Source organism: Arabidopsis lyrata, assembly GCF_000004255.2.
Source record: "Arabidopsis lyrata subsp. lyrata unplaced genomic scaffold ARALYscaffold_8, whole genome shotgun sequence".
NCBI classification, from domain to species: Eukaryota; Viridiplantae; Streptophyta; class Magnoliopsida; order Brassicales; family Brassicaceae; genus Arabidopsis; species Arabidopsis lyrata.
Genome location: NW_003302548.1, coordinates 15,192,078 through 15,218,156, shown reverse-complemented (window position 1 = coordinate 15,218,156; position 26,079 = coordinate 15,192,078). Strand labels below are relative to the sequence as shown.

Genomic DNA, 26,079 nt, shown 5'->3' with positions numbered 1-26,079 from the left:
TAATATTTGTTTTATTATTTTTTAAAAGTAAACAAATGGTATAGGTTTAATTGATGTTTATAAAATAAAATAAAAATGTGGCCTCTCTCCATTTAGCTCTTGTCTCTTGCAAAGCTTTACCACACAATCATCTCTCTCTCTCTATCTCTTTGTCTCTTTCAAAGTTTCATAAAACCTCAACGAGCTCCTTCCATGGCAGCAGGACTCTCATCCATCGCCGTAACACTCAAACCACTCACCCGCCTAAACCACCCTATCTCCGCCGCAGTTTTCCCTCCATCTCTCAGATTCAACGGCTTAAGACGTCGAAAGATCCTCACCATTTGTTTTGTCGTTGAAGAACGGAAACAGAGCTCTCCCATGGACGACAAACCGGAAAGCACGACGAGCTCTTCTGAGATCTTGATGACGTCGCGGCTTCTCAAGAAAGCAGAGAAGAAGAAATCAGAGAGATTCACTTATCTAATCGCAGCTGTGATGTCAAGCTTTGGTATTACTTCTATGGCTATCATGGCTGTTTATTACCGATTTTCTTGGCAAATGAAGGTAATTTAATAACAAAACACAGAAATAATCATTCGATTTTTCCATATTTTTCCGTCCGAATTCGGAAAACTGAAACTCGATTGTTTGGTTTGGATTTAGGGAGGTGAAGTGCCTTTATCAGAGATGTTTGGTACATTTGCTCTCTCAGTTGGTGCTGTCGTGAGTTTCATTCTTACATTCCTACTTTGGGGTGATAAAATAAAATCCGAACCAAACCAAAATTTTTATCGATCTAAATGCGAACCAAATTTTCTTACAAGTCGAACGGTATAAGAACCCTATATCAAATTTTTGTAATTTTTTTGGTTGGATTTGAAGGTTGGGATGGAGTTTTGGGCTAGATGGGCTCATAGGGCTCTTTGGCACGATTCTTTATGGAACATGCATGAGGTAATTTAGTTTTTCATATTATTCTGGTTTTCTTTTCCGGTTTACTGCTAACAAATGGAAAAAATCTCATCCGGTTTAGTGGTTTGTGGGCAGTCTCATCACAAACCAAGAGAAGGAGCGTTTGAGTTAAACGATGTGTTCGCTATAATAAACGCGGTTCCTGCGATTGGTCTACTCTATTATGGATTCTTTAATAAAGGACTTGTTCCTGGTCTCTGCTTCGGTGCCGTAAGTCTTTTTCTCTCTTTCTCTTTTTCGACAATATCCAAAACTCAAAAAGAAAAAGATAAAAAGTTATTAAAAAAACAGAGAGAAGCAATAGTAAATTGGTATTTGACTTCTGAAAATATTAAGCTAATTTTTTTAATTAAGTCACCGAAACCGAAAGTATGAAATTCGGTGGGTTTTATTTTCACCGTCCCACAAAAGTGTAAACGTGTGTGAGTTGGGTGAGATTTAGTACCGTCCAACCATAAAAGATTCGGCACTTAAACTACATGAAACTTTACTAAACGAGTATTATTCCGTATAATTTAATAGGAGTGAGCATAAAGAACCTAACCAAAATGAAATTATTCAGTCCAAATCGAGTTCAAATTTAATTATATTCGAAATGGTTTTGGAGCTTGCAATTTTTCTTAGCGGACTGGTTTGTATATGGACCAGGGACTGGGAATAACGGTTTTTGGAATGGCTTACATGTTCGTCCACGATGGACTCGTGCACAAGAGATTCCCTGTCGGTCCCATTGCCAACGTTCCTTACCTTCGAAAGGTCGCGGCCGCTCACCAGGTTTAATACCATTATACAGCGGTCTTAATTGTTCTTAAGTACATAATTACGATCGATTTACAATATTAATCTAATGAAGATTATGTGGTTTTAACATTTCAGCTACACCACACAGACAAATTCAAGGGTGTACCATATGGGCTGTTTCTTGGACCCAAGGCAAGAATCTATAACACCTTTTCAAAAATTTAAATAAGAGATATCAAGTGATAATTTGCATGTTACTTTTGTTTTACACGTGAATTGGTTTCTGTTTGTTTGTTGGCATGATCTGGGTTTTGATTTTGGGAATATGGTGCAGGAAGTGGAAGAAGTGGGAGGAAAAGAAGAGTTGGAGAAAGAGGTAAGCCGGAGAATCAAGTTATACAACAAGGGTTCTTCTACCTCTTAATTGCTATATAACCCCAATTTTACTTCTTTTATATATGTTTTTGTAATATATTAAGGACTAATAATTTTTTAGTAGATATATAAAAATGACGTAGAAGAAAGAGTCACGCTAATTCAATATTTCTAATTAGTAATTTATATTTTATCTATGTGCCTAACAAAGAAAAGAGCGTATGAACTGAAAATTGAAAAACCATGCTATGAATTTCTAATCCAATGTTGTCAAACCTCATATATAATAATAATATTAATATGTTCAAGAAACTAATTAGAGCACAAATAGTTTTGTTGACCGTTTAGATTAAAACATAACACTCGAAAGCAAACAACACATGTTCGATTATGAGATCAACAACACTTGACTTCAAGCGAAAAATGCTCTGGGATTCCATCTGTTGTTCTCCTAACGATAACATTGTAATCTCGACCGCAACAGTTTTTGAAGCTAATGTAGAAGATTGCATTCTCCGCCTTGACCTTTTTCTTCGACTCCACATCTTCTTTTGTTCTTACAACTATCTTTCTCAGCTCCAACGGTTTTACAGGCTGAATTGTTTTCTGCAGCAACACACACACCAAGAGAGATCATTATTACTACCAACACAAAAAAATTCCCCTTCTACTTTTGTTTTTTCTTAGTCAAGTCTTTATAATCCTCACCAATTCAGATCCTTGCAAGGTCAACAAGGCGAGTTCCGCGTATAGATGAAGCCATTCCTTGTTTTCTTCAACCTCTGATTCTTTCATCTGCAAAATCATGCATGTCAACAACACCACATCACCTTTTTCCCCATTTAAGAGAAAAAAAAAAACGCTCACCTCATAGTATTGCAGCTTATTACTTCCCGTTAGCGCGCCCTCCGGCATCCAATCGGGCATCTTACCTTTGAAGAAATCATCCACGAGAGCTTTGTTAAAGGGATTATTGCCGCGTCTCTCCTCTGAGTCTGAGAGATACTCTCATATAATAATAGCCAAGTGAAAATAGTCAGCATCTAAGATGGGAACTAGATACACACTAATAAGACAAAAATATATTGAGTCATGCATGAAAGTTTTTAACTAACAAATTAAAGGTAGCATTACCGATTTACATTTTACCTGGATTTTGCGGCTTTATTCTACATTCTGTTACAATTGCACTCAAGCAATCTTTATTCTCAATCGCATGCCTAGCCAGTGTTTCGAACTGGCAACTGGAATTGCGCGGCCGCATTGGATCCACTGCCTCCAATGTTACAGCGTAAGAAATAATCGAGCTAAGTTCAACTAAAATCACTACAACTTGTATGATATACAAAACCAGTAGTAGAGATAAGCAAAAGTTCATTAGTGGCCCAAGTGAAAAGAAAGATATTTTTACATGTTGCAGATTGTAGCAATGAAGTCCAACTTTACCAAAGAGCTCTTCCTCACTAGACAGTATTTGTTCCTCTTTGTAAGGGTAAAAAATCGACTCCTTTAAAACATAAAACAAAATAAAACACACATTCACATTCACATAAAGAGGAATCAGTGTTACGATTTAAATGCAGAATAAAATCCATTTTTTACCCGAGACCGAAATTGTTGCGCCCGGCCACTCTCAGCCCGAGACCAACTATTGAGAGAAGAGAGAGGATATAACAGCGGAGCATGGGGCAAGAACATCGGAGGAGGGGGCAAGAACATCGGATTCTCATAACTATGTGATGAGTTTCGGTTCGGTACAAGATCAAGTTCCTTGAAAACCACATTCAGAGTCAGTTTTTTGGATCGAGAGAGAGAGAGAGAGACCTATATATATATATATATATATATATATAGAAGGTTTATCCAAAAATAAAAATCCAATTACCCGAACTCCCGTCAGAACCTGAGAAAAATTGAGAGGTTCTTCTGGTGCAGAGGCAGAGGGCAAGAACATATGAGGAGAGGAGCTCTGAACAGAGGGCAAGGAAGATCTCTGAGCTTCCAGATTCTCATGACTCTGTGATGATTCTTCGTCGCTCGATTCTCGCTTCCACATGACGTTAGGAGGGACTTTTGGACCTTTTAACCCTAATTTTTGAAAGAGAATTATCGGTTGTTAGATTTAGACGAAGATTTATGTATATCAAATTCACCATGCATGTATAGAATAGAGGGAATTACTAAGCATCAACAGACAGATAATCTATTGGGAAGATGAAGTGGAGACATCTCAAGTGACGTGACCAACAAGTGTTAGGTGTTGTACACTTGTACTTAATTAATCATGGATTTTTATTGAATTAAAATCCAAGCATAATGTGCTTTATTTAATGATTCCAAATTCTGCATTAATATCTTATGTCTTGCAATAAAGTTTCAATAGTTAAAATAATTAGAAACAAAATCCATTTTTAAAAAATTTTAGAATCCACACACATAGATTCTACCAATACAATAATTTTACAAAATCTATAAAACATAAATAATTTTACTTTAAATCAATATTCCAACTATAGTTTTTTTTATTTGGGATAAAAGGCAAAATATTTCTAATAGTATATATAAATGCATTAATTGTAATAAATAATCAAATAATAATAAGGAAAAAAAAACAAATATCAAGCCACATAATAGTTGTGTGAGGTTGGAGATTATCCATACTTGGGGTTATGAGAAAAATCTTTGAAAGTTTAAACATTAAAGTTTAAAGAAAAAGAAAAACATAAAGAAAGAATTAAGCCCTCAATTAGAAGGACAAATGGATCATTTGGCATTTAAAAAAAAAGATAATTTGCTAATTAATCATATTGCCAAATAACACTTTTTCAAAGTGTCACAAAGATAACTTCAATCTTCCACAGAAAATTTTCCAGGTTGAGTGAAATACTTTTCGAGTTGCTCCACTTTGTTGAATCTGAAACCTCTGATTCTTATTTCTTCTGGAACCGATGTGTCCTTGTAATCTACACTCTCCATGGTCCAACCATTGTTCTTTATCAAACCTCCAAGTTTAACCTGTTTTCACAATATCACATAAGTAGCTTAATAGGATGATAAAATCAAAAGAGATAACAACGGAATGATAGCTTTCAAGAACATATTACATACCTCTGCATCATCAATGGAATCTACAATAAGAGCACCATCCAAGGAGAGATCTTCAATAAAAACATTACGACCCTTGATAGCCATCGTGGATCTCTGAGAGACCTCGCAGTTCCCGCTGACTTTCTTTTTGATATCAGAGAAGATCATTCCCCATTTGGGTTTCCATGTGATACGAGACCATACTTCAACCTCTTGGCCATTCAAGACTTGCTTCACAGGCTCTTCCACTTTGACACCAGCCTGAGGTATTCGTAAAACCAAAGAAAATAGATTTTGCTTTAGAGAATCATGGAGACTATTTAAGGACATACACTAGAATCAATCTCTCGAGAGAGTACTAGCATGGGATTAACCAGAAATTAGAAACAAGTTGGACAGTTCAGAGGCTTATGTGAAACAGAGATCAATACAACTCATTTACCTTTTGAAGAATGAGGCTGTTAGCACGATAAATCGCCATTTCTCCAGAAGTTGCACTGTGATATGGGTTTCCCTTTGGTACCTTCAGTGGATACAAAAAACCGTATTATATAGTCAGAAAGGAAGTACCATCATTCATATTTAGTATTCCTTTCAAATTTAATTTACAGTTTAAGACATGAACTTTATTGATCAATATTTGCTCTGTTTATTAAGTATTTTACCTTAGCAGCATCCTCAGGATTATTCTTTACGGGTGCATAAGCAAGCCATATATCCATCACCTACATGAAGAAACCATTGTCACAACAAGCATGCATAACTAAAGTACTGCTTTAGTCTACAGATAGTAATTACCGTGAATCCAACTCGTGCTGTTGGAGGCAATGTCTTTGGATAATCTTGCATCATACACTCTAGACGAGTTGAAGATTTAAACGCTGTTTTGGTGCTATCCTTGTATCTATCATATAATCCAGAGAGTAGATGTCAAAGCATCTGACTAAAACTACTAGTGATAATTACTCTCTAATGAGAAACACTGAAGAGAATGATATATTTCAAGAAGGGGAACAATAAGGAAAGACGACTCAAAGGGAGAGAGAAGAAGAATTACTTTGGATTAACAAACTCTTTGATGGCCCCTCCAGTTTTTTGCAACTCGTCTTTGTAGGGACCAAGATCCAGAATCAACTGCAATGGAAAACATAAACAAGATAGAAAATATTTAGAGTCTTGAGAGACAAATCCGGGCTCGTCGAGTAGAAGACAAGACAACTCACTTGATTAATATTTCCCGGGAATGGCGAAAAGCCTGTCTCACAATTAACATCTCCATCAGGGAATCCAGATGCTCTAAGTAGAGGATCAAGTTGATTGTACTCCACATTGATAACCATAGATCTGCCTAGAAACCATTTAAATCCATCCACTCGATTATCAAACGGAAAATACAAAGTGTCATTGAACAAGTGTATCAATACTGTGGATTTCTACTATTTAGATAAGTTACCATCAACGTGAGTAAGTTTAGTAATTCCTCCAATAGCTTCCTTCGCCTTACGGGGAACAGCAAGAGAGTTAACATGATACTGTTTGGTTGCACTCACACCCAAAGAAGCTGGAATTGCCTGAACCAATGAAGCACATTAAGGAATTTTAAATTTCCAACAAATATTGTATGAATATTTATCACACGAGCGTTGAGAAGCTGCTAACTAACATTGAAGAGAAGACCATTTGTATCTTGGAAAAACAAAACCCATTTTAAACCAGCATCAAGCCTGAAATTGCAACAAATAAAAGGAGACAATATTAGCAATAAACTTATAAAATAACATATATCTGAAATTAACGTAAATGCTATCTCAAAGAAGAAATACCATTTATGAAGAAGGCCACTGGAATATAGAAGTGAATGAACATCGCCATGTCCATGAGGTTTCGTCTATGAATAGCCAAGAAAACGACAGTCAGCCTGGAAATATTTGTACTAGCTTTGGAAACGTTAACACGAAAACAAGTACCTGGATACTGTATTTGTTGTGAGGGTCTAATGCAAGCCTGGCGTCATTATCATCAAGACATGCAACTTTTTCCTGGTAAAAAAAGTAGCCAATAGTGCATTGTTTCTCAAAACATTTCAAGTTTTCATAAACTCTGTTTAGGACACACCGTAGATGATCATTTACCTGTTTTAGAAGATGTACTTGAGTAGGTTTCATCCCAAAATAAGAGTTTGACTCTAATAGCTCCAGTGTACGTGAATGTGTATCATCAGATGTCATAATAATGAAAGGAATGTCTCTCTGACTTCCATCTGCAGAAATATACAATCACAATTACTCTGAGGAATGTGAAAAAGTACTTATTCACTTATGTTGATTGAAAAATTAGAGACATACCAGAAGCGATCTTGTTGCTAGCTTCTTGAAGAGCCAATATAGATTCAATGTAGTGCTGCAAGAAGCATATCCCAGTAGTTGTCTCCCTTGGAAGTGCCACCTAAGAAATAGATTCGTAACTGGGTCAAATTTGCTTGGAGGTCTAATCTCAAAACAGTAAGTAATATGTTTGTGTTCCTCATTGACTGGATAAGTTTATACAAGCAGTCCTCTCAAACATTATATATAATATTCTATCTACGGATAGTGATTAAGTAAATGGAACATTGTTCACTATTTACCTTGATTCCATTGTAACCAAGACGCTCGCCAAGACCACCAGCAACAAGAACAAAAGCGGCATTCCTAGCTTCGACGACACCTCTATTTTCCATTTCGATGAAGTTCTCATTACCAAAAGTAAGATTTTCTCCTGAAGGAACCTACAAACACCACATGAACCATTTGTTACAAAACAATAGAGACAACACACACATTAAAACTTTTGAATTCATAACCAAAAAAAAGAAAAATTTATGTTGCTTACAGAAGGAGAGAAACCATCATATGGGTTCTTCCCTAATTTCGAATCAGCGAGAAGCTCTTTCGCAGTCTTAATGTATGCCGCTAAACCCCCAGGATAACTTGAATTTAAGCGAGCAATCTAATAAACAAAACGATATATATTAAGTCCTGTTTCTAAGTCCATTCATCAAAACATTGAGATGTATGAAAAAAACCTGATCGAAAAAATCTAGTTTCTGTTTGTCATCAACGCCAAGTTGAGGCCATTGTTGGAAGAGATGACTCTGACCATTTTCCAATAAGATCTTGGCCAATTCGATCTGCCACAAAATCAGATCACACAAGGTAAGAAACGAATGGATATCATTAGTAAACAGAAGACAAATGAAGAAGTAGAAACCTGATCAGGAGACAAAATTCCGAGGTTACTCTGAAGAGCTGGGACGGATGAGAAGATATTGGAATCAACCGTGGAAGCCATGAAAAGGCTTTTTGGAACGATGGAAGAGAACACGAGCAAATTGCAAGCTGGTGATGAGTTTAAAAAACAATATTTTAGAACATGGCATGAAACAGAACATCAGCAAAGATTAAACTAAATTCGGTTAAGAAAATCCAAAAAAAAAATCTGAAACTTTCGTGGCGATCAAGGGAAACACGAACAAAGAAAAATTCGGTTAAAGTTCACGGAAGATTAAGATTGAATTCGGTTGTGTAATCCATAATTCAAAAAAAAAAAAAAAAAAAAACAAACCAAGATTCTGGAATGCAAAAACAACAAATCGATCTCGATTCACAAAACATAAACGGCGAGGTATGAACATAATGCGATGAGAAGAGGAGAAATTGAGAAGATGGTTATATCGGTTTACCTGTAGCTTCTTCGACGACTGGGGAATTGTCGAGAAAATTGATAGAAATGAGAGAGAGAAGAGGAAAATACGGGTTTGTGTCGGTGAAAATTGAAGAAGAAGACCGAACCAAATTATGTGTTTTGTTCCGAATTTGAGATTTGGGAGATCGATCAAGACGACAGAGAGAGAGTTTGAGATAAAACTGGGAAAGTGAAATCACGAAAAAGCGTTACGAAGATTCGTTTGGTGAAACGAATCAAAATTATAAACGCACCTTTTTAAGCAATGTATTTACGAATGAATAATCACAATTTAATAATTTTCTGATTACACATGGCCCACCTATGACATTTTGCCGTGGAGAAGTAGTTATTAGGGCAGAGCGCAACATGAAAGCCCATCTAAATTTACTATCAAAATCTAAGATTTAGCCCATAAAAGGCCCACGATTATTTTATTTTGACAGTCCTACACCTGTTGCTTTCACTAAGGGGTGTATTGAATTAAAGATTTTGAGGGATTTAGTGGAATTTCCATATTTTAGTATTTGGAGAGATTTGAATAAGTTTTTAGGATATTTAGGTTGATTTGTTAGTTTTCTTTTTCTTTTTAAAGAAAAATAATCAGTGATTAGGTGAGATTTACTAGAGTCATTTAGGAGGGTTTATTAACGAAAACAAAACAGAAGTCGACGATTTTAAAAAAACTAATCAGAGTATCTCACTCCAAATCTCACATGTGAGCAATCATCGTCTCTCTTCTCTATATCAGCAATATTGTGCCCTTTTAATCCCACGACAAAAATGTCTATAACTGCGAGATGAAGTTTTTTTTCTTCGAAACGTTGATCCGCAATTATCAAACTCGTTGAGCATTACTCTATGTGTACGTTTGAATCAAACTTTTGTTTTTGTTAGGTTTTTAGGACTGTAGAAGATTATGGGATCAATATACCATTTAGAGCACTTCAAGCTTTAGGATGTAAAGGGGATACAGTTACACCGAACAAGAAGAAGGGAGAAGTGTGTGCAACGGTGGTTTATGACCTCGAGGATGAAAGCTTGGACAACTTCTTTGTGACTGCATCGTGGGATGGTGTATGTGTGGATGATTATAAATGTGTAGTGCTTCCAAGAGGGAGATAACGTGAGCTATTGGTGATGAATGAAAAGACAAGGTTTTTTAATGCTATTATTGGACATGGTCAATTGCTTCTTTTCTTTGGTTTTTTGCAGAGAAAGATAAGGGGTTTCAATGCTATTGGACATGGTCAATTGGTTTTTGTTGTTACTGGACATGGTCAATTGCTTCTTGTAGCCACTTTGATGATTATATTGTTTATGGTGATTATCGCGGAGAAAAAGTTGGTGTGTGTGAAGTTAGATCAAACGAAGTGGTGGACTAAGACGGAGAGATGGAGACGGAGGTGTGGTGACTGAATTGCCGGCTAGATTAGCATGTATTTTTTTGGACATTTTTGTTTTAATTCTTTCAAATATGATTGTTTTGTTCTAATTTTTGTACTAAAAAGGTATCCAAAATCTCCCCAAATCCATTTTCAGTATTTTTTAAAAAAAAATTGTAAAGTTTGAATAACAGTGGATTTGATATGGTTTTTATAAATTTTTAATTGAATAACAAGGGATTTTGAATTATTTGGAATGATTTTACATAAATTTCAGTTTCAATAACATGGAATTTGGGAAGGGATTTTAAAATCACTAATTGAATAACAGTGGATTTTAACAAAAAAAACCAAAAATTTCAAAAATCCTTGTTTCAATAAACCCCCTAAGATCCAATCTCAGCCGTTCATTACCAAATACAATGGCAATACTTAACGGCCGAACAAATATATGGGTCCCATACATATATATCATCGACTAATCAAGTTTAGGTCGCCACGTGGTCATTCATACAAAGTTCCCAAATCCCAATTGAAAACTTCCACTCCCATTCTAGAACTGCATCTCATCCCACACGTGTCACTTTTTAATTGGATTTTAAATACCATAATGGGCTCCAGTGTCTCTTCTTTCTCAAAATCTTCGTTCTCAAAATCTTGTCGCTTCTTTCGTCTCTGCGTTTATCTCTATCGGGATCGAAATAGCAACTTTACGTCCGCGATTTGATCGAATAGTCTGCTTCTATGCCATTTTGCCGAGGTTAGGATCCAATTCCTTTTCACAATTGCTTCGATTCAATCTTCAATTTCCATAGATCAATTCAATTTTGAACTATTTTGGAATACTTCATGATTGATTACCTTAGGTTGTCATCTCTGAACCGATTTATTCATTTCGTGTTTGGTCTGATTTTTGTGTATGCATTAGTTTCTGTAACAGATCTGATAATTATAGTTTGATTGATCCGATCCTGGTTTCTCCCAGATTTAATGTGCAGCAGTATGAATTTGCTCATGTCGATGAAATTTCGTTAAATTTGGCTTATGATTTCGTGGATTATTATTTATTAAGGGTTTCTGCAGTTTGGTGTTAGCTTTCAGAATTAGGGTTTCAATGTTGATCGAGACTATGTGCATTCAATTTTTCTTGGTTTGTTGACCAGTGTTAATTATTTTGAACCACTGTTTCTTCTAGGTCAAGTGTGGTAACCTCAGTGAGTTATTTAAGTAAACTTCTACGATTCAGCTGGTTGTGAAAAAGCTTTCTTGTTGAATGTTTGAGGTCTTGCAGCTTTCATTAGGTTAAGAAAGCAGATGGGTTGGTTTGGTTTGGTATATTGCTTTGAGATTCCTGTTAGCGCAAGTCTAATCTAGTAATGTTTCCTTTGTAGAAAATGGGACAAGTTAAGGGATGTTGGAAATTAGGACGAATGCTTCCAAGGGATAAGTCTGCAAACTCCTACAACGTCTCCCTTCTGTTATCTCCGGTTGTTTCTGTTTGGGATTGTATCGTCCGTAAAATGAGGTATACCTACATACCTGAGTGGGTGTAGTAGTCATTGAGATCATCGCGCTCCCTGGTTCAGTGAGAGTGGTTTTAGTTATTCAGTTGGTAGAAGAAGAAGCAAGATACCATTATGTATACGTTTTAGTTTTTACTCTTTGTAGAGTATCCAAAAGCCAGGCAAACAAAGACTTTTAGCAATCATGGATAACAGTAGCTTGATGCAGCCGATTGTTAGAAAAGCCAGGAAGAAGAAAGTAAAACATGAAGTGGACCGAATCAAACAAGCTGAGAAGAAAAAGAGACGTCTTGAGAAAGCTATTGCTACTTCTGCAGCGATTCGGGCTGAGCTAGAGAAGAAGAAGCAAATGAAGAAGGAAGGACGGCTAGACGCAGCAGTTGAAGAAGATTCAGCAGATGCTGCAAACAATAAGCAGGAGAGAGACGAACTGGAGTGTAGCAAACAAGCAGAGAAGAAAAATAAAAATATTCGGCTGGAGAAATCCATCGCTACTTCTGCAGCCATCATGGCTGAGCTAGAGAAGAAGAAGCTTAGAAAACTTGAGGAACAAAAGAGATTGGATGAGGAAGGTGCCGCCATTGCTGAGAAGAAAAAGAGACGTCTTGAGAAAGCTATTGCTACTTCTGCAGCGATCCGCGCTGAGCTAGAGAAGAAGAAGCAAATGAAGAAGGAAGGACAGCTAGACGCAGCAGTTGAAGAAGATTCAGCAAAGAATAAGCAGGAGAGAGACGAACTGGAGCGTATCAAACAAGCAGAGAGGAAAAAGAGACGTCTTGAGAAATCCATCGCTACTTCTGCAGCCATCAGGGCTGAGCTAGAGAAGAAGAAGCTTAGAAAACTTGAGGAACAAAGGAGATTGGATGAGGAAGGTGCCGCCATAGCAGAGGCTGTTGCTCTGCACGTCTTACTTGGCGAAGATTGTGACGACTCATACCGAAACACGCTAAACCAAGAAACAGGTTTCAAGCCATGGGACTCAACTACCAAATTCAATCTTTTTGGTGGTGGAAGAAACATATTTTGTCCTCACCAACGGTGCTCGAGCTATGCGGTTCATAGTAATAACAGAACAAGAGAGAGTAACTGGTCGTCAGTCTCATATGAGCCTTTCGCAAGGGGATGGGATAATAACAACAACAACAACAACATGAGAATATCAGCTGATTTGATTGCTGCTCAAGCTGTGTCGTCACTACAGATCTCTGAGAATACTGACGTTGACGCCATTGTCTTCAATGGGATGTTCAGAAGATGACAGTTTCAAAATTCCCAAAGAATAAAGCATTTGTAACTTATTAAAAGTTGTGCTGTTTTTATTTTACATACCAAAAAAACATTTTCGTCTCTTACACTGTGAAAATACTTTCATCTCTCTTTGGCTTATTACTGAAGTGAGACTCATATCATATGATCTGTGATTTTGTTTCTTTTGTGTTTGTACTTTCAGTACCAGCAATAGCTTCAAATTAAAAGCAGCTGTTGCGAGAAGAGAATCCATTTGGTTAAAATGAAATGACGTCGTTCTAACTTGGTGAGTGACTAATTTTTGACTTTTCAATAACCGGTTCGGTTTTCTGTTTAACCGGATAGACATTTACTGGTTACAGCCATAAATTCTGATTCTGGTGCTCCTGCTTTTTGATTCAAGTCTGCCTGCGTCTGTGAGATCGCGCTTTAGCTTGGTAAAGTTTGCTTCCATGGAAACTCTCTGAATCTTTACAACATTTTTCATCTGTTATTAGTTCCCAAGTATATGAACTATCTGCTTCTTCTCTCCAGTGCTGTTCAGTTGTGTGTTGAGATGTAATCGAAGTAGCTGATTAGGCGTACTAACTATTGATTACAACTCAGAAAAATCTATGAGGTGAAATTAGGGTTTTTTTGGCTTGTTTCTCTGATTGATTAGTATTGATTATTGTACGATTAAGATTCTGTTGGCAATAGTTACCACACTTGGAAACAGACAATAAGTCTGACCACAGATCTTGCTCTCTCTAGAACGAAAAGTTTGCTTTTGTTTGATGCTTAGTGAACAACTGCAATTAAGCCTCTGTTTTCGATAGTGATTTAGGCAGCAATATAGAGTAGTAACTGAGTGAGTATTGCTTGATAGGTTTATGCTATTCCTTTTGTGGCTTTTGATGAACAGTTGGTCTTATGCCTTTTTTTTTGTTTTTTCATTTGATGGTCCATATGTGAAAAATTACTATTGATTGTTTATTTAAAATCATTCACACTGCAATAGTTTTGTTGCCTTAGAGAATTTTACTCTTCTGAAATCCCGAGAGGGGAACTTGTTTTATATGAGAGAGGAAAGTCTTGTTCTAATGTTGAGGTTGTTTATTTGCAGGTGGATGCAGAATACATTCTTTTGAGTCAGCTTGGTCATTTTTCACTCTTGTTGTTTCTGTAATTAAATGGTAACTACAATCTCTAAAGCATTTTTTGTATATCTTCAGTTATTCCATTTTTAAATCTTTCAAGTCGGGTTTTTTTTGTCTAGCTCAACCTAGTAACTCATTTTACAATGAGAGAGATCTTGTTCGCTTTTCTTTCTTTATGTTAATTTGTGTCATCTTCTAAATATCTTTACATATACACTTCAGGATACTGGTGGGTTTGTAGATGAAAAAAGCGAGAATAGATTATATGTTGGAAACCTCGATCTTAGAATAAACGAGTAAGAAAAATCGCTGTGAATCAAAGCTTGTTATTTACATCCACTCCATAGATCAAAACATTGTTCAATATTCAATAAGTTTCTCTTTGTCATAGGGCTGCGTTGATAAAAATGTTTTCTCCATATGGGAAGATCATATCAGAAGACTTCCTTTGGCATACACGCGGCCCAAAGAAAGGAGAACCACGCGGCTATGCTTTCATCCAATTTTGCCGTAAAGAGGTAACGAACAATCTGGCTTTCTTGGTTTTGCATTTGCTTAGATGAGATTGTTTCAAGTGATGAAAAATGTTTTGATTTTTGATTGAGCAATCTCCTGATTTCTACATCTAAAGTGAGTACACAGGAAGCTGAATTGGCGAAGGAGAAGATGCATGGGAGATTAGCTTGTGGTAGACCTTTGGTGGTGCGTTTAGCTAGTGAGAAGCAACTAGAAGATATCTCTCATGATCACTCCAAAAGATCATTACCAGAAGCAAACAGACCGAGGTTTGTAAACGGGAGCAGCTCAGGACAAATGAGCCGAGACGAAAAAGTAGCTGCCATTAAGAACAAACTCAAAGCTTTGGAAGAAGATGAGAAACGAGATCCCAAGAAACAGAAGAGATAAGCTCTGTGACTGTGACCATTGCCAAGAGAGATGTTAAAACAGTTAATGTCAACGTTTTTGTATCTAGTTTTAGTTACTTTTGGCACTTCCATGGTTAATCCGAATTAAATTGGAAGAATGGTAACCGGTTTTAGCTCAATTTATTCCATAACCCGAATCTGAATCTATAAGAAATAACAATTTGCATACACATTTTCGGTTTTAGTTTGATTTGATTTGGTTTATTGGTTTAATCGAAACCAATTTTGATTTAAGATTCGGTTCGGCTCAGTGCGATCTGCGATATATGAAATTATTGATAGAAAGCAAAGTTGACGCACTATGATGAGTCAATTCCACTAATCACTCACTACCTTTTCCACCTTTTTCTCTTCGTGAAGCAGACGCGACAAATGGCGACGAGCTTGCCGTTACTCAATGTGACCGGAATCTCGTTACCGTCGTCGAGACTATTTCGCCGGCGACCACACATTGTTTCACGCAAAGATCTTCCTGAATTCTCGACTAAAGCAGTCTCTTCACGGCTTAGCCTCTATCCTGCTTCGTTGTCGCAGTTTCGTAACGGAAGCGACAGATTTCTCTCGCCGGATTCGTTACCGGAATCATCTTCTCCGATCCGATCGGTGACTGTGAGTTCGTTGAGTACACCTCTCATTTCACCCAACGATGAATGGGGAACTTGGACTGCTCTCTTCGCCACTGGGGCTCTCGGTCTCTGGTACGATCATCACTCTTTGTAGAACTTCGATCGTTAGTTTATCTGATCGAAAATTTGAATTTACGTCATGTTGATTCTTAGGTGAAGTTGATTTTGAGTGAATCTATAAAGAGAGGTTTCAAAATTTTGTTTACATGGGAGTGAAGTTTGAAATCACAAATGGTGTGATTGATTGTATAGGTCGGAGAATACAAAGGTCGGAGCCGCGATGAGTGGTGCGTTAGTCAGCACTCTAGTTGGGCTTGCAGCTAGTAATCTAGGGATCATTTCTTCCCAAGCTCCTGCTTTTGCTGTTGTGTTGAATTTCCTGCTCCCATTAGCTGTTCCTCTGTTGTTGTTTAGAGCTGATTTGCGCCGTGTGGTTCAGTCCACTGGAAAGCTTCTCTTGGCTTTTTTGATTGGATCAGGTAAAAGATCCTTCTCTTGTTGTATCTAAGTACAAGGGTGGTACTGTGACAGCAAAAGGCTCATAACATTCACACATTTGCTTTTTCATGGTTTTCATAACAGTTGCCACAACGGTGGGTACAGCTCTGGCCTACTATCTAGTGCCAATGAAATCACTTGGCCCTGATAGTTGGAAGATTGCAGCTGCTCTCATGGGAAGACACATCGGTGGAGGTAACAAAGTATTCATGTGTCTTTGAATATCTGCTAGACACAGTGATTTGTATCTTCCATTTTCTTGACACGCCAATCTTGTTCTCTTCTTTCTAAAGTGGTGTATAAGTTTAATTTTGACTTTTGTTTTGTCCAGCCGTCAACTATGTAGCTATATCAAATGCTCTTGGAGTTACACCATCGGTTTTAGCTGCTGGACTGGCTGCTGATAATGTTATATGCGCTGTATATTTCACGACATTGTTTGCTTTGGGCTCCAAAATACCTGCAGAAGCTGTACCGCCACCGACTACTGGTAAGTCTGATTGCTGTGATGTCTGGTTTCGTGTGATTTGGCTTCCTTTGGAAAGAATTTATCATTGAGGTTATGTAAATCTTCAGTTGGGAAGTCACTTCTTTTGGACTAGATATCCAGAGGAAAATGCTCTGTTCCATTCCTTTTTCATTTCGATTTTAGCCACTTTTTTCTCTATTGTTTATGACCTTCTGAATTCCATTTGATAAATTCAGTTTCTGAATTCTGACTTAGATGTTGCTCTCCTATTGCAGATGCAAATGCAGAGACGAACCAAGTTTCTGAAACTAAAAACAAAATTCCTGTGCTACTGATAGCTACTGGAATTGCTGTGTCATTAGCTATATGCAAGGCTGGGGCTTTGCTAACAAAGTACTTTGGGATTTCGGGTGGTAGCTTACCGGCCATAACCGCGGTTGTTGTTATTTTAGCAACGGTCTTTCCGTCCCAGTTTGGTCGTCTTGCTCCATCTGGAGAAGCTATGGCTCTGATTCTGATGCAGGTATGAGACAACTACAACAATTTCAAGAACGATGCAACCTTCTTGATATTAATCAATCTAGTTTTATTTCAGGTGTTCTTCACAGTGGTAGGTGCAAGCGGAAACATATGGAGTGTGATCAACACGGCGCCGAGCATATTCTTGTTTGCGTTGGTTCAAATTGGGACACATCTAGCTGTGATATTGGGTATAGGAAAGCTGCTAAACATCGAGCTAAGGTTGCTGCTGCTAGCATCAAATGCTAATGTCGGAGGACCCACGACTGCAGCTGGAATGGCGACAGCAAAGGGATGGAACTCGTTGATAGTTCCAGGGATTCTGGCGGGAATATTTGGGATTGCCATTGCAACTTTCCTAGGAATTGCATTTGGAGTTAAAGTTCTCAAGTTCATGTGAAGATGGTAATATAACTAAACTATGGATCTGACTCTGCTCACTCTCTATATATATATGTTTCTATCTCTGTTAACAAAGAGACAGTCTCTTCTCCAGTATCGGTTATGTTGATTTTGGTTGCAAAACCTATAAAATTTAGACTGAGACCTTATTGTGTGGCTTCATTTAGGTCACTTGGTTATGTTTTCATGTGGTTTAATCAAAGCCACAAAATATCTAAAAGTTGCTACATAATTATATAACAATCCAAGTACATATAAGTTGAAATAGAGTTTGAGATGGAGAACTAAGTTTGCATAATTATAACATAACATATGGTATCAGAATTATAACTTCTTCTAAGTTAGAGCAACTTCCTCTAAGCTTGACCAACTTCTTCTTAACTCTGGATCAATCTGCAATAATAAACACAAATATTAACATGAGATCAAGACATAATTACAAGACATACTTGTAATTAGTTCTGGCCCCGTTTAGGACCGCAGGCAAACGGGCTGGCCTGCGGCTTTATGTGCACTCTTAAAATTTTTGAAGTTTGTTTACTACTTTCCATTCATCTTTATGTAAGACTTTATGAAACATAAAATACTGAAACTAAAACATGAAAATAAGTGTGGTTAGACATTAAAACTAAAACTTAAAATTTATGATTTAGTGTGATTGTATGCTTAGTAATCGGATTAGTGATCAAGTGTGAATTTGTGACTTGTAAGCAGACAAACATAAGTGAAGACAAGTGGAGATAGAAATAGAACAATCGAAAACCTAAAACTTCAACTTCAAGTTCAATCATGAAACATAACCAAAACTCAAATGAAACCTACAACTAAAACTCACATTTGTCTAAACAAGTTTGGTTCAAAGTGGAGCATCTACTTAAACTGAAACAATGACATATACTTAAACTGAAACAATGACATATACTATATCTTGAAACCAAACATAACTAGAGAATCTCAAATTCAGAACTGAAACTGAACTCAAGCTAAGAAGAGAAACCTGCAACTCATATTCAAATCTGAAACTAAATGCAAACTCAATTAAAGATACGTAGAATCAAACTGAAACAAAAGTCTTGTTTACTAAAAACATAAGTGAAAAGAACCAAACTGAAACAAAAGTCTTGTTTACTAAAAACTAAATGAAATTGAAACAAAATTTTGGACTGAAACATAATTGTATCTAGTTAAAATCAAATCTGAAACTGAAAATGAACTTAAGTCAAAGAGACCAAACATAAGTACGAAATCTTACCTTTTGGGTTCAAAAGAAGCTCAACCATAGCACGGCTCCTCTCTTCATTTTATCTTTTCCATTTCTTAATGGCCCTCTCCAAATTAGCTATTTCTCTCAAAATCTCTAGGGGTTTTGGGCTTCTTAGCCTTCAAAATCTTCAGTCATGGGCGGATCTACAGCAATAAGGGGTAAGGCACGTGCCCTACACTAGTTATTATAGTTTTCTTAGCAAAATGCTGTCAATTTAAATCTTCTAGCTCATTTGGTAGTGATAATCTTCCCACACTTTGGTGAGCATACCGGAACCTACGGTCCTTCATAATCCAGAAACCAGGAGGGGTTTAGCAGCCATGATACTTCTCCAACCGTAAGAAGGCCGGTTAGAAGTTCCTATATGTAGGGGGTCGCTAAAGCGAAAGTAGCGACCCTCCGAACCCTATTCAGAAGAGAGTTTGATAATCTAATAAGGCGCCATAGTTGCTTAGCTAGTAAAGCTAGATTAAATTCTTCAAGCGTCCTAAAGCCAAGTCCTCCATCGGAATATGATTTAGACGATTGATCGGTCACGGCGACAAACGGCGTTGGGATGATATTATTTTTGTTAAATCCATTTTTTTGGTTAGGTATCGGAAACTAAAGCAGTGACCAAACCCTTTTTGTAATTGAGATGCCAAGACTACTAGCCCACCCAGAGCATAATAATAGATAATGCGACTATAATATTGTATTTTTAAAATTTGAACTTCTTATTTTTCTTGATGCTAAATACCAAAAGAAAACAAATATCCATCAAAGGATTTTAACAACTACGTCTCTTATGATGATGAATTTATCCAATTCTTAATCATCACATTGTCTTAAAATATATATTTTTCAAATCCTCTCAAACTTTCAAGTAATTTTTGACTGATTGAAAATATTTAGGAAATTAAACCATAGAAAGCATAAAATGAGAAAGATTAGAAAATAATATTTAAACTCTATGATTATGATCTACCTTGATGAACATATCAAAATATGACTACAAGTCTACAACATTTGAGAACTCCAACGACAAAAAATGTTCGTCGTCTTCTCTTCTAGCCTCCTTTTATTTCATTCAAACTCAGTAAAGTAATCAAGTTCAAACTAAGCTTTAGCAATGGTGATTTCCAAAATTAAAAATGAAAATAAGAAAGATAAGAAAATTATTAAAGTCCCCAAATAGTCAGTAACCAAAACAAAATGGCAAGATTAGTTAATAATGTGACAAGCTAATAAGAGAGAAATGAATCCGACAAAATATATGTCGAGTATTTGTAGCTAAGTGATCTATTGTGACTTTGTGAGTTTCACAAAGTGGACACCAATTCCAGTTAAAAAATAATATCTACCATTAGAGAACATGAACTAAAAAATTTATCAACAATTGAGGCAGAAAAACTTTAATATAAAATATGTTTATATTAACATGATTCAAGTACTGCTAAGGATCTATAAAATCTTATTATATAAAGTATGGTTTTCAAAGTTAATAATTCATAGGATCGTGAAATGTGGCAAGTATTTTAATAAGATTTTGACAAATGTAAGAAATTACAACCAATTAGATTTTGACATTATGTTAACATAAATATGAAAAATTCCAAAAGATGTAAATTTGATATCTTATGATGTAAAGTATGCTTTTCAAAGTTAGTAACTCATAGGATTGTGCCACATGTCAAGTCTATTGATCAGATGTTGACATGTGTTAGAAAAAAATTAACTTTTTTTTTGTCTTTAAAGAAATAGAAAAACTAAAAAAGGAAACAAATTTATATATACTAATTTATAAGTCTATATCTAAATATATATATTTTCCTTAACCAAAAGGAAAATGAACAAATTTGTTTATACATATGTTATTGGTCAATTAAATTTAGCATATATTATTTTTTAAAACAGAATAGTTAATGAGGATAAAAACTAACTATAAAGGCCATTGAAGTTTAAAATAACAATATTTATCCCGAAAAATCCAATTTTTGAGACATATACTTTTAAGTTCAAGCCTGCTGTTTTTCAGGAGTAGGCCAAACTAATCCACAAGATTTAGCCCTAATTAATATACCTAATTATTTTGCTTCTCCTCAAATAATAGTACTATAGAGATGACTGAATCATGCATAAGAAAGTATTTGCATAATTGCATTTAACGAAAAGTCATATCCCAGATTAATTAGCGAAATATTTACTCTTAATTAATGAGGTCCATCACGACATTGGACATCTTCTCTTTCCACTCCATCAAGAGAAATCAGTTTGCACACTATGTGCAATGGAGGTGTTGAATAAAGAATTCAACAGTTGAATCTTTGCAATGAAGGTGTTGAAAATGAAAAAAAAAGACTGATGTCGATTCAACATGTTGAAACAAAAAATGTGGGATCACAAATGACACATGTTCTTTTTTTATTGGATATTGAAATTTTCAATCTCACCCTAACTATTTAACATCAATTATTATATACTAAACTAATTTATTTATTTATATTTTTGATAACAAAATTCATCATATTTTTTTCTATATAAATAGATACTTGTTTCTTTTTATTTGGAATAGAAAAATAAAAGTTTATTTCACTATAATTCTATTTATTAAATAAACTATTGGAAATGTTAAAAAATTAAATAGATGTTGAATTATTAGGTGGAAGAGAGAGAAGATGATGTGAAATGTTAAAAAGTGAAAAAGGAGGGTGTTGAATAAATTTAGATACTTTTTTTTAATCCAAAAAGAAAAAAAATAATAATAACAATCTTTTCATTTTTCATGATATCCAAGTAAATACCAAAACTTTTATTGGGAATAAACAATAACATAGCTGTAACAATACATCATCATTGATACCCAACTTAAAAAATATTTAATTTGGAATACCTACTATTTATTTCATATCCTATTTTCTTTTTAATAAAACTACATCTTAAATATAAGGAGTTAATTAGTTTTCCACTACATTAAAATAATAATTACATTACCATAATGGTATAATATTATAGTATGCTAAAAGTTATTTTTAAGAGAATGTTGGCTTTCTCATTTGGGACATATACTTTATTGCCAATTAATTTTTTTTGTCATGTTCCAATACTAGTATTCATTTTGTTTATACTTTTGTCTGTCAAATAATTATTTTTGTCATCTACTCAACAATATCCAAATAGAAGAAAATAAATTATTTTTTAGTTGCCAATATCCAAACTTTCAAAACACATACAAAAGTGAGAAATTAATACTGCATTATCCAATATAAAATTAAATTAGATTTTTTGAAATGTTGTTTTCAATTTTCAATTATTTTAACAATTAAAGCACTAATTTATACTTAATAACAAAAAGTATGTGGTACTCACCAAAAAGAAAAAACAATAAGTATGTGTTGGAATTGCATTATCGTTTTTTATATGCTTGTCATATTTGTTTGATGTATAATGCATTTTATTCTTTCATATGAAATGATTTAAACAATTCATAAGTTTGTTTATGCGTCATCATTTTAGACATGATGTGGATGCATGAGAATTGAGATATGAAATTGTACTTTTTATAATCGTCCAAATATTAAAATCAACAAAAAAAAATACTCACTTTGTTCCTTAAAGATTGATGTTTTAAAATTTTCACATATATTAAGAAACAATTGTCTAATTATTTGTCAATTACTTTTTTATATCAACCATTTATTAATAAGTTTGAACAAATAGTAATATAGAACAGTTAATCATTGCGCCTTGAAGTTTACGATATATTAATATCAATTAATAAAAAAATAAAACAAAATCTAGAAAATCAATCTTTGTGAAACAAATTAAAAAGGTAAAATAGGAACAGATGGAGTAATATATATTCATCAAGGACAGCTCAAAAGCACAAGAGATTGTGAGTTTTTTTTTTTTTTTTTTTAATAATCTGACACATGATACATCTATATATCATAAATCCTACTTTTCTTTTGACTCATAGGTTCATCATAACTCTCTAGTAAATGAGTATCACATACAAAATTGAATATCACACACAAAGATATTTCTTGGAAATATAAGAAAAAAGCCACATATTATTTTGTATTTGATTTTTTTTTTTTTGCATTAAACAAATTAGAAGAATAACAATTTAGGCAATTTTCCTGTATAAATTTTGTGAACGTTATTGTTTTTTTGCTAAGCATGAAACTTTCTTGTTAAAAAATAAAATTAGATGGTATTGTTAGATTAGGAGATTGCAATAATTTGATTTACTTTAATTAATTAATGAAAGAATAAAGCCAAGATATCCTTAGATATTCCCGTATCTTCTTTTATTCATTTACTTCTTCGTTTTAAGTTTAACTGGTGAAATATAATCCATGTACAAAATCAGATCACCGATTTTTTTTACCGATTTGGACAAAATCGCCGCGGTCCCCACCCAATTTTTAGAACAGGGAATACAACTAGTGAAATAAATAAAATAAAACCGTAAGTGGTAATTTTTCAAAAGCTGCATCCTTCTTCCCCATCGTTGTTGTCTACTACCTTGAACGGGAAAAAAGCTCTGAAGAAATTGAGAGATGAGTTCGCAATTACCCATCTTCTTCCTCTTCAATTCAAATTTCATTCACTCTTTTTCTTCTGAAAAAAGCAAAAAGAAAGTAAGAAGAAGAAGAAGAAGAGAAGAAACATGTCGGCGACAGACATTATGAGTATTTTGTTCGAGGGATTCGTGAGGAATTGAAGACATGGAAACCTACAAAATTGATAAATTTTGATTTCAAAGATCACTGGGTTCATTTGGGTATGATTGGAGTTAACTCTGTGGCTAACCATTCCAAGGTTGAGGAGCAACTGGTGGAAACTCCAGAGGTTGTCCTTGAAGCTGATGAGTCTATTTCAACTGCTGGAAGTTCTTCATTATGCACATTCTGGGTCCAGAACCACAATGTGTTTGTCTCTCTGGAAATGAAAGTTGACGAAGAAGTGAAGAAATTTAGCACTGAGAAGAAATTTTCTGACATTTGCAGAGATTCATGTTGAGCCACCAATGCATCCTTTGGATAGGATGAAAGAGCAACTAAAGACAGTGGCGGATCCAGAAAAATAATTTGTGTAGAGCACAAATAATATATTTAGTTAATCATATAAAATTAATATAGTTAACGTATGAGATAAATATACTTTTCTATTCTTAATTTATTCTAATATTTAAAATCTAAAAAATCCAAAAAATTGAAATACTATATCTTTTGGTTTCTAAATACTTAAACTACATATATTAGTTTTATTTAAAATGTAAATTATATCTAAAAATATCACACAAATTTAGACTCTAATATATTAACTAAACTACAAAAATAGATTGAAATGTAGGTATACTTTACGGTGAAAAGATGATTTAAAATTTGTGTAAAATATAGAACTAAAAGAACATAATTTATTTAAGAACATATACAAAATGGATGCCATACAAAAATCAAAAATAAGAATAATAATACTAAAAGGGATGATGCAACCAATTAAAGGACGTGGGCCGTAACAAGACAAACAAAAGAAAATGAATAAAAGCAAAAAAAAATAAACAAAAATGAACAAAAAAAATAAAAATGAGCCAGAAGATTTAAATTGACAGCATTTTGCTAAGAAAACTATAATAACTAGTGTAGTGATGATGATGAATGTTTGATTACTCCCCAGAGACACCTCAGTGGCGCTCGGTTCTTGTCTGAAACCCCTCTCTGTCACATCTTAGGCGCTGTTCCTTGTGGATCTACTTCTAGGGATGGGGATATCGGTAAACTCGTAGTTACAGATTTTTCTGAAACTTCTTGTTGTGGGACTGACGTTTTGGAAAAGACGGTGCCAATGGAATTGATGACAGAAACGGGAACTATAGGAGCATCTCATGGCTGGGTAGCTAGTTTGAAAGACGGTGTAGTGCGTCTCCAAGACGACCTAAACCCAAGTGCTATCAGATTCAAATCCAAAGCGAATCTCTCTGCCTCCTCTCGTAACTCTGCCTCATTGCCAAACCCAATTGGTAACCAACGTGGCCATGTCCTCCTTTTCTCCTGAGGACGACGACTGCATAGTGGCCATCAAGTTTCTTGGACCTCAGCTAAGCTTATGCAGGCCTGCTCAAAAAAAACCTGAGTGGGTCAACATCAGAATCGAAAATAGATGGAGGAGAAGCAAATACTAGTGTTCAAGTTAGACGAGAATGGAAATGCTTTGTACACTAAAGACATTGGAGATCTCTGCATTTTCCTCTCCTCTAAAGGTGAACCTTTCTGTCTCCAGGCTAGCTTGTATGACGGACTAGGAAACAACGTCTATTTCACAGACAACACGGAACGAGGAATATACGATATCGGGTCTAAGCTAAACGTTAATTTTTTTTACACTTGCCCTGTCCCTTACTTCATTCCACCTCAATCCTACCTCAATGCTAATAGTAATAATGGTTTTGCATCTAAAATCTGATTCTCCTTGAGGTTTATATCAATCAGCTCTGCCTCAAATTTATGTTTTCTTCTTCTGCTTTGCGTTTACAATGGATATGGAAATTCCTAATCATCATGTTGTTGTTGTTGTTTTGTTGTTTTCTTACTTTGATATGGAAACCATCCTGTTGTTGCTCACACTTATGCTTCTGATATGTTGTGTTTTGTAATGCACAAGATAATTCATATCCTCGGGGAATATCTCCTTGTTATAGCTCTTTACAATTGAATCTTTCCTTTGTGTTAGAAACTTGCACGATAAAACATTGTGTCTTTGGAATCTTCTTATATTTATCCTAAGAAGTTACTGAAACAGAGCATTCTCTGTCATGGCTACATTTAATTGCTGACAAGTTACGAGCCAACTTTAAAAACACTCCATTGATCAACTAAGATGCCTGTAGAGCTAAGACTTTTGCTTATTGCATCAAACGCCAATATTGGTGGGTCAGATTTGAAGAAGCCTCCCCTCGTTTGGAAGTTTTTCCTGCAATTTGCAGAGAGATCTAAAGATTTCTCTGAATTTTTATATACAATTTGATTAAGCTTTTGGACCATAAGAAAGTGTTTAATATTCCAAGACTATGAAAAACAGGTGCTCTTTGCAGTGTTGAGAGCAAGTGGATCAGACATAACGAGTGTAATAAGCACAGGTCCAAGCATATTTCTGTTTGCTTTGTTACAAATAGTGATACCTCTTGGTGTACAAGGAATAGGGAAGATGATGAAG

The 26,079-nt window shown here is 35.2% G+C and overlaps 6 protein-coding genes and 1 long non-coding RNA gene across 12 annotated transcripts; 4 read left to right on the top strand and 3 right to left on the bottom strand.

Annotated features, from left to right (window-relative positions):
• Positions 1–99: 99 nt before the first annotated feature.
• Positions 100–2,236, top strand: LOC9300260 (beta-carotene 3-hydroxylase 2, chloroplastic). Its single transcript, XM_021016047.1, has 7 exons — positions 100–546; positions 646–705; positions 865–936; positions 1,030–1,164; positions 1,603–1,728; positions 1,831–1,887; positions 2,030–2,236. The coding sequence occupies exons 1-7, from the start codon at positions 193–195 to the stop codon at positions 2,117–2,119; spliced, it is 894 nt and encodes a 297-aa protein (XP_020871706.1). The 5' UTR covers positions 100–192; the 3' UTR covers positions 2,120–2,236.
• A 92-nt stretch (positions 2,237–2,328) lies between these two features.
• LOC9300259 (UPF0725 protein At4g29550) lies at positions 2,329–4,306 on the bottom strand. The gene is made up of 7 exons (XM_021016048.1): positions 3,956–4,306; positions 3,673–3,840; positions 3,482–3,577; positions 3,220–3,342; positions 2,938–3,065; positions 2,779–2,865; positions 2,329–2,676 (listed from the first exon to the last, which is right to left on the bottom strand). Exons 4-7 carry the CDS (start codon positions 3,332–3,334, stop codon positions 2,467–2,469), a joined length of 540 nt encoding a protein of 179 aa, XP_020871707.1. The 5' UTR covers positions 3,335–3,342; positions 3,482–3,577; positions 3,673–3,840; positions 3,956–4,306; the 3' UTR covers positions 2,329–2,466.
• Positions 4,307–4,704: 398 nt separating this feature from the next.
• Positions 4,705–9,113, bottom strand: LOC9301995 (UDP-sugar pyrophosphorylase). Its single transcript, XM_002864136.2, has 18 exons — positions 8,879–9,113; positions 8,407–8,534; positions 8,222–8,326; positions 8,029–8,145; positions 7,784–7,924; positions 7,503–7,602; positions 7,290–7,417; positions 7,125–7,196; positions 6,981–7,045; positions 6,821–6,881; positions 6,611–6,728; positions 6,381–6,505; positions 6,215–6,291; positions 5,956–6,061; positions 5,823–5,882; positions 5,600–5,680; positions 5,179–5,418; positions 4,705–5,085 (listed from the first exon to the last, which is right to left on the bottom strand). Exons 2-18 carry the CDS (start codon positions 8,485–8,487, stop codon positions 4,918–4,920), a joined length of 1,845 nt encoding a protein of 614 aa, XP_002864182.1. The 5' UTR covers positions 8,488–8,534; positions 8,879–9,113; the 3' UTR covers positions 4,705–4,917.
• Positions 9,114–10,906: 1,793 nt separating this feature from the next.
• On the top strand, positions 10,907–13,218 carry LOC9301993 (calponin homology domain-containing protein DDB_G0272472). Of its 3 annotated transcripts, XM_021025678.1 has the most exons (3): positions 10,907–11,025; positions 11,461–11,566; positions 11,657–13,218. In XM_021025678.1, the coding sequence occupies exon 3, from the start codon at positions 11,973–11,975 to the stop codon at positions 13,044–13,046; it is 1,074 nt and encodes a 357-aa protein (XP_020881337.1). In that variant the 5' UTR covers positions 10,907–11,025; positions 11,461–11,566; positions 11,657–11,972; the 3' UTR covers positions 13,047–13,218. The 3 variants fall into 3 exon arrangements, with proteins under 3 accessions (XP_020881337.1, XP_020881328.1, XP_020881341.1); XM_021025669.1 differs by lacking the exon at positions 11,461–11,566; XM_021025682.1 differs by lacking the exons at positions 10,907–11,025; positions 11,461–11,566 and adding an exon at positions 11,107–11,131.
• Positions 13,219–13,232: 14 nt separating this feature from the next.
• Positions 13,233–15,269, top strand: LOC9301992 (probable RNA-binding protein 18). Of its 4 annotated transcripts, XM_021025692.1 has the most exons (6): positions 13,233–13,322; positions 13,399–13,473; positions 14,142–14,211; positions 14,398–14,471; positions 14,567–14,693; positions 14,818–15,220. In XM_021025692.1, the coding sequence occupies exons 3-6, from the start codon at positions 14,209–14,211 to the stop codon at positions 15,079–15,081; spliced, it is 468 nt and encodes a 155-aa protein (XP_020881351.1). In that variant the 5' UTR covers positions 13,233–13,322; positions 13,399–13,473; positions 14,142–14,208; the 3' UTR covers positions 15,082–15,220. The 4 variants fall into 4 exon arrangements, with proteins under 4 accessions (XP_020881351.1, XP_020881362.1, XP_020881358.1 ...); XM_021025703.1 differs by lacking the exon at positions 13,399–13,473 and having other exon boundaries at positions 13,250–13,322; XM_021025699.1 differs by lacking the exons at positions 13,233–13,322; positions 13,399–13,473 and adding an exon at positions 13,480–13,655 and having other exon boundaries at positions 14,818–15,269.
• A 132-nt stretch (positions 15,270–15,401) lies between these two features.
• Positions 15,402–17,708, top strand: LOC9300258 (uncharacterized membrane protein YjcL). The gene is made up of 6 exons (XM_002865871.2): positions 15,402–15,799; positions 15,980–16,206; positions 16,310–16,420; positions 16,557–16,715; positions 16,970–17,217; positions 17,290–17,708. Exons 1-6 carry the CDS (start codon positions 15,474–15,476, stop codon positions 17,611–17,613), a joined length of 1,395 nt encoding a protein of 464 aa, XP_002865917.1. The 5' UTR covers positions 15,402–15,473; the 3' UTR covers positions 17,614–17,708.
• Positions 17,709–17,826: 118 nt separating this feature from the next.
• Positions 17,827–19,592, bottom strand: LOC110228381. Its single transcript, XR_002331949.1, has 2 exons — positions 18,868–19,592; positions 17,827–18,008 (listed from the first exon to the last, which is right to left on the bottom strand). It is a non-coding gene; the product is annotated as an uncharacterized LOC110228381 (long non-coding RNA).
• Between the last annotated feature and the right edge of the window lie 6,487 nt (positions 19,593–26,079).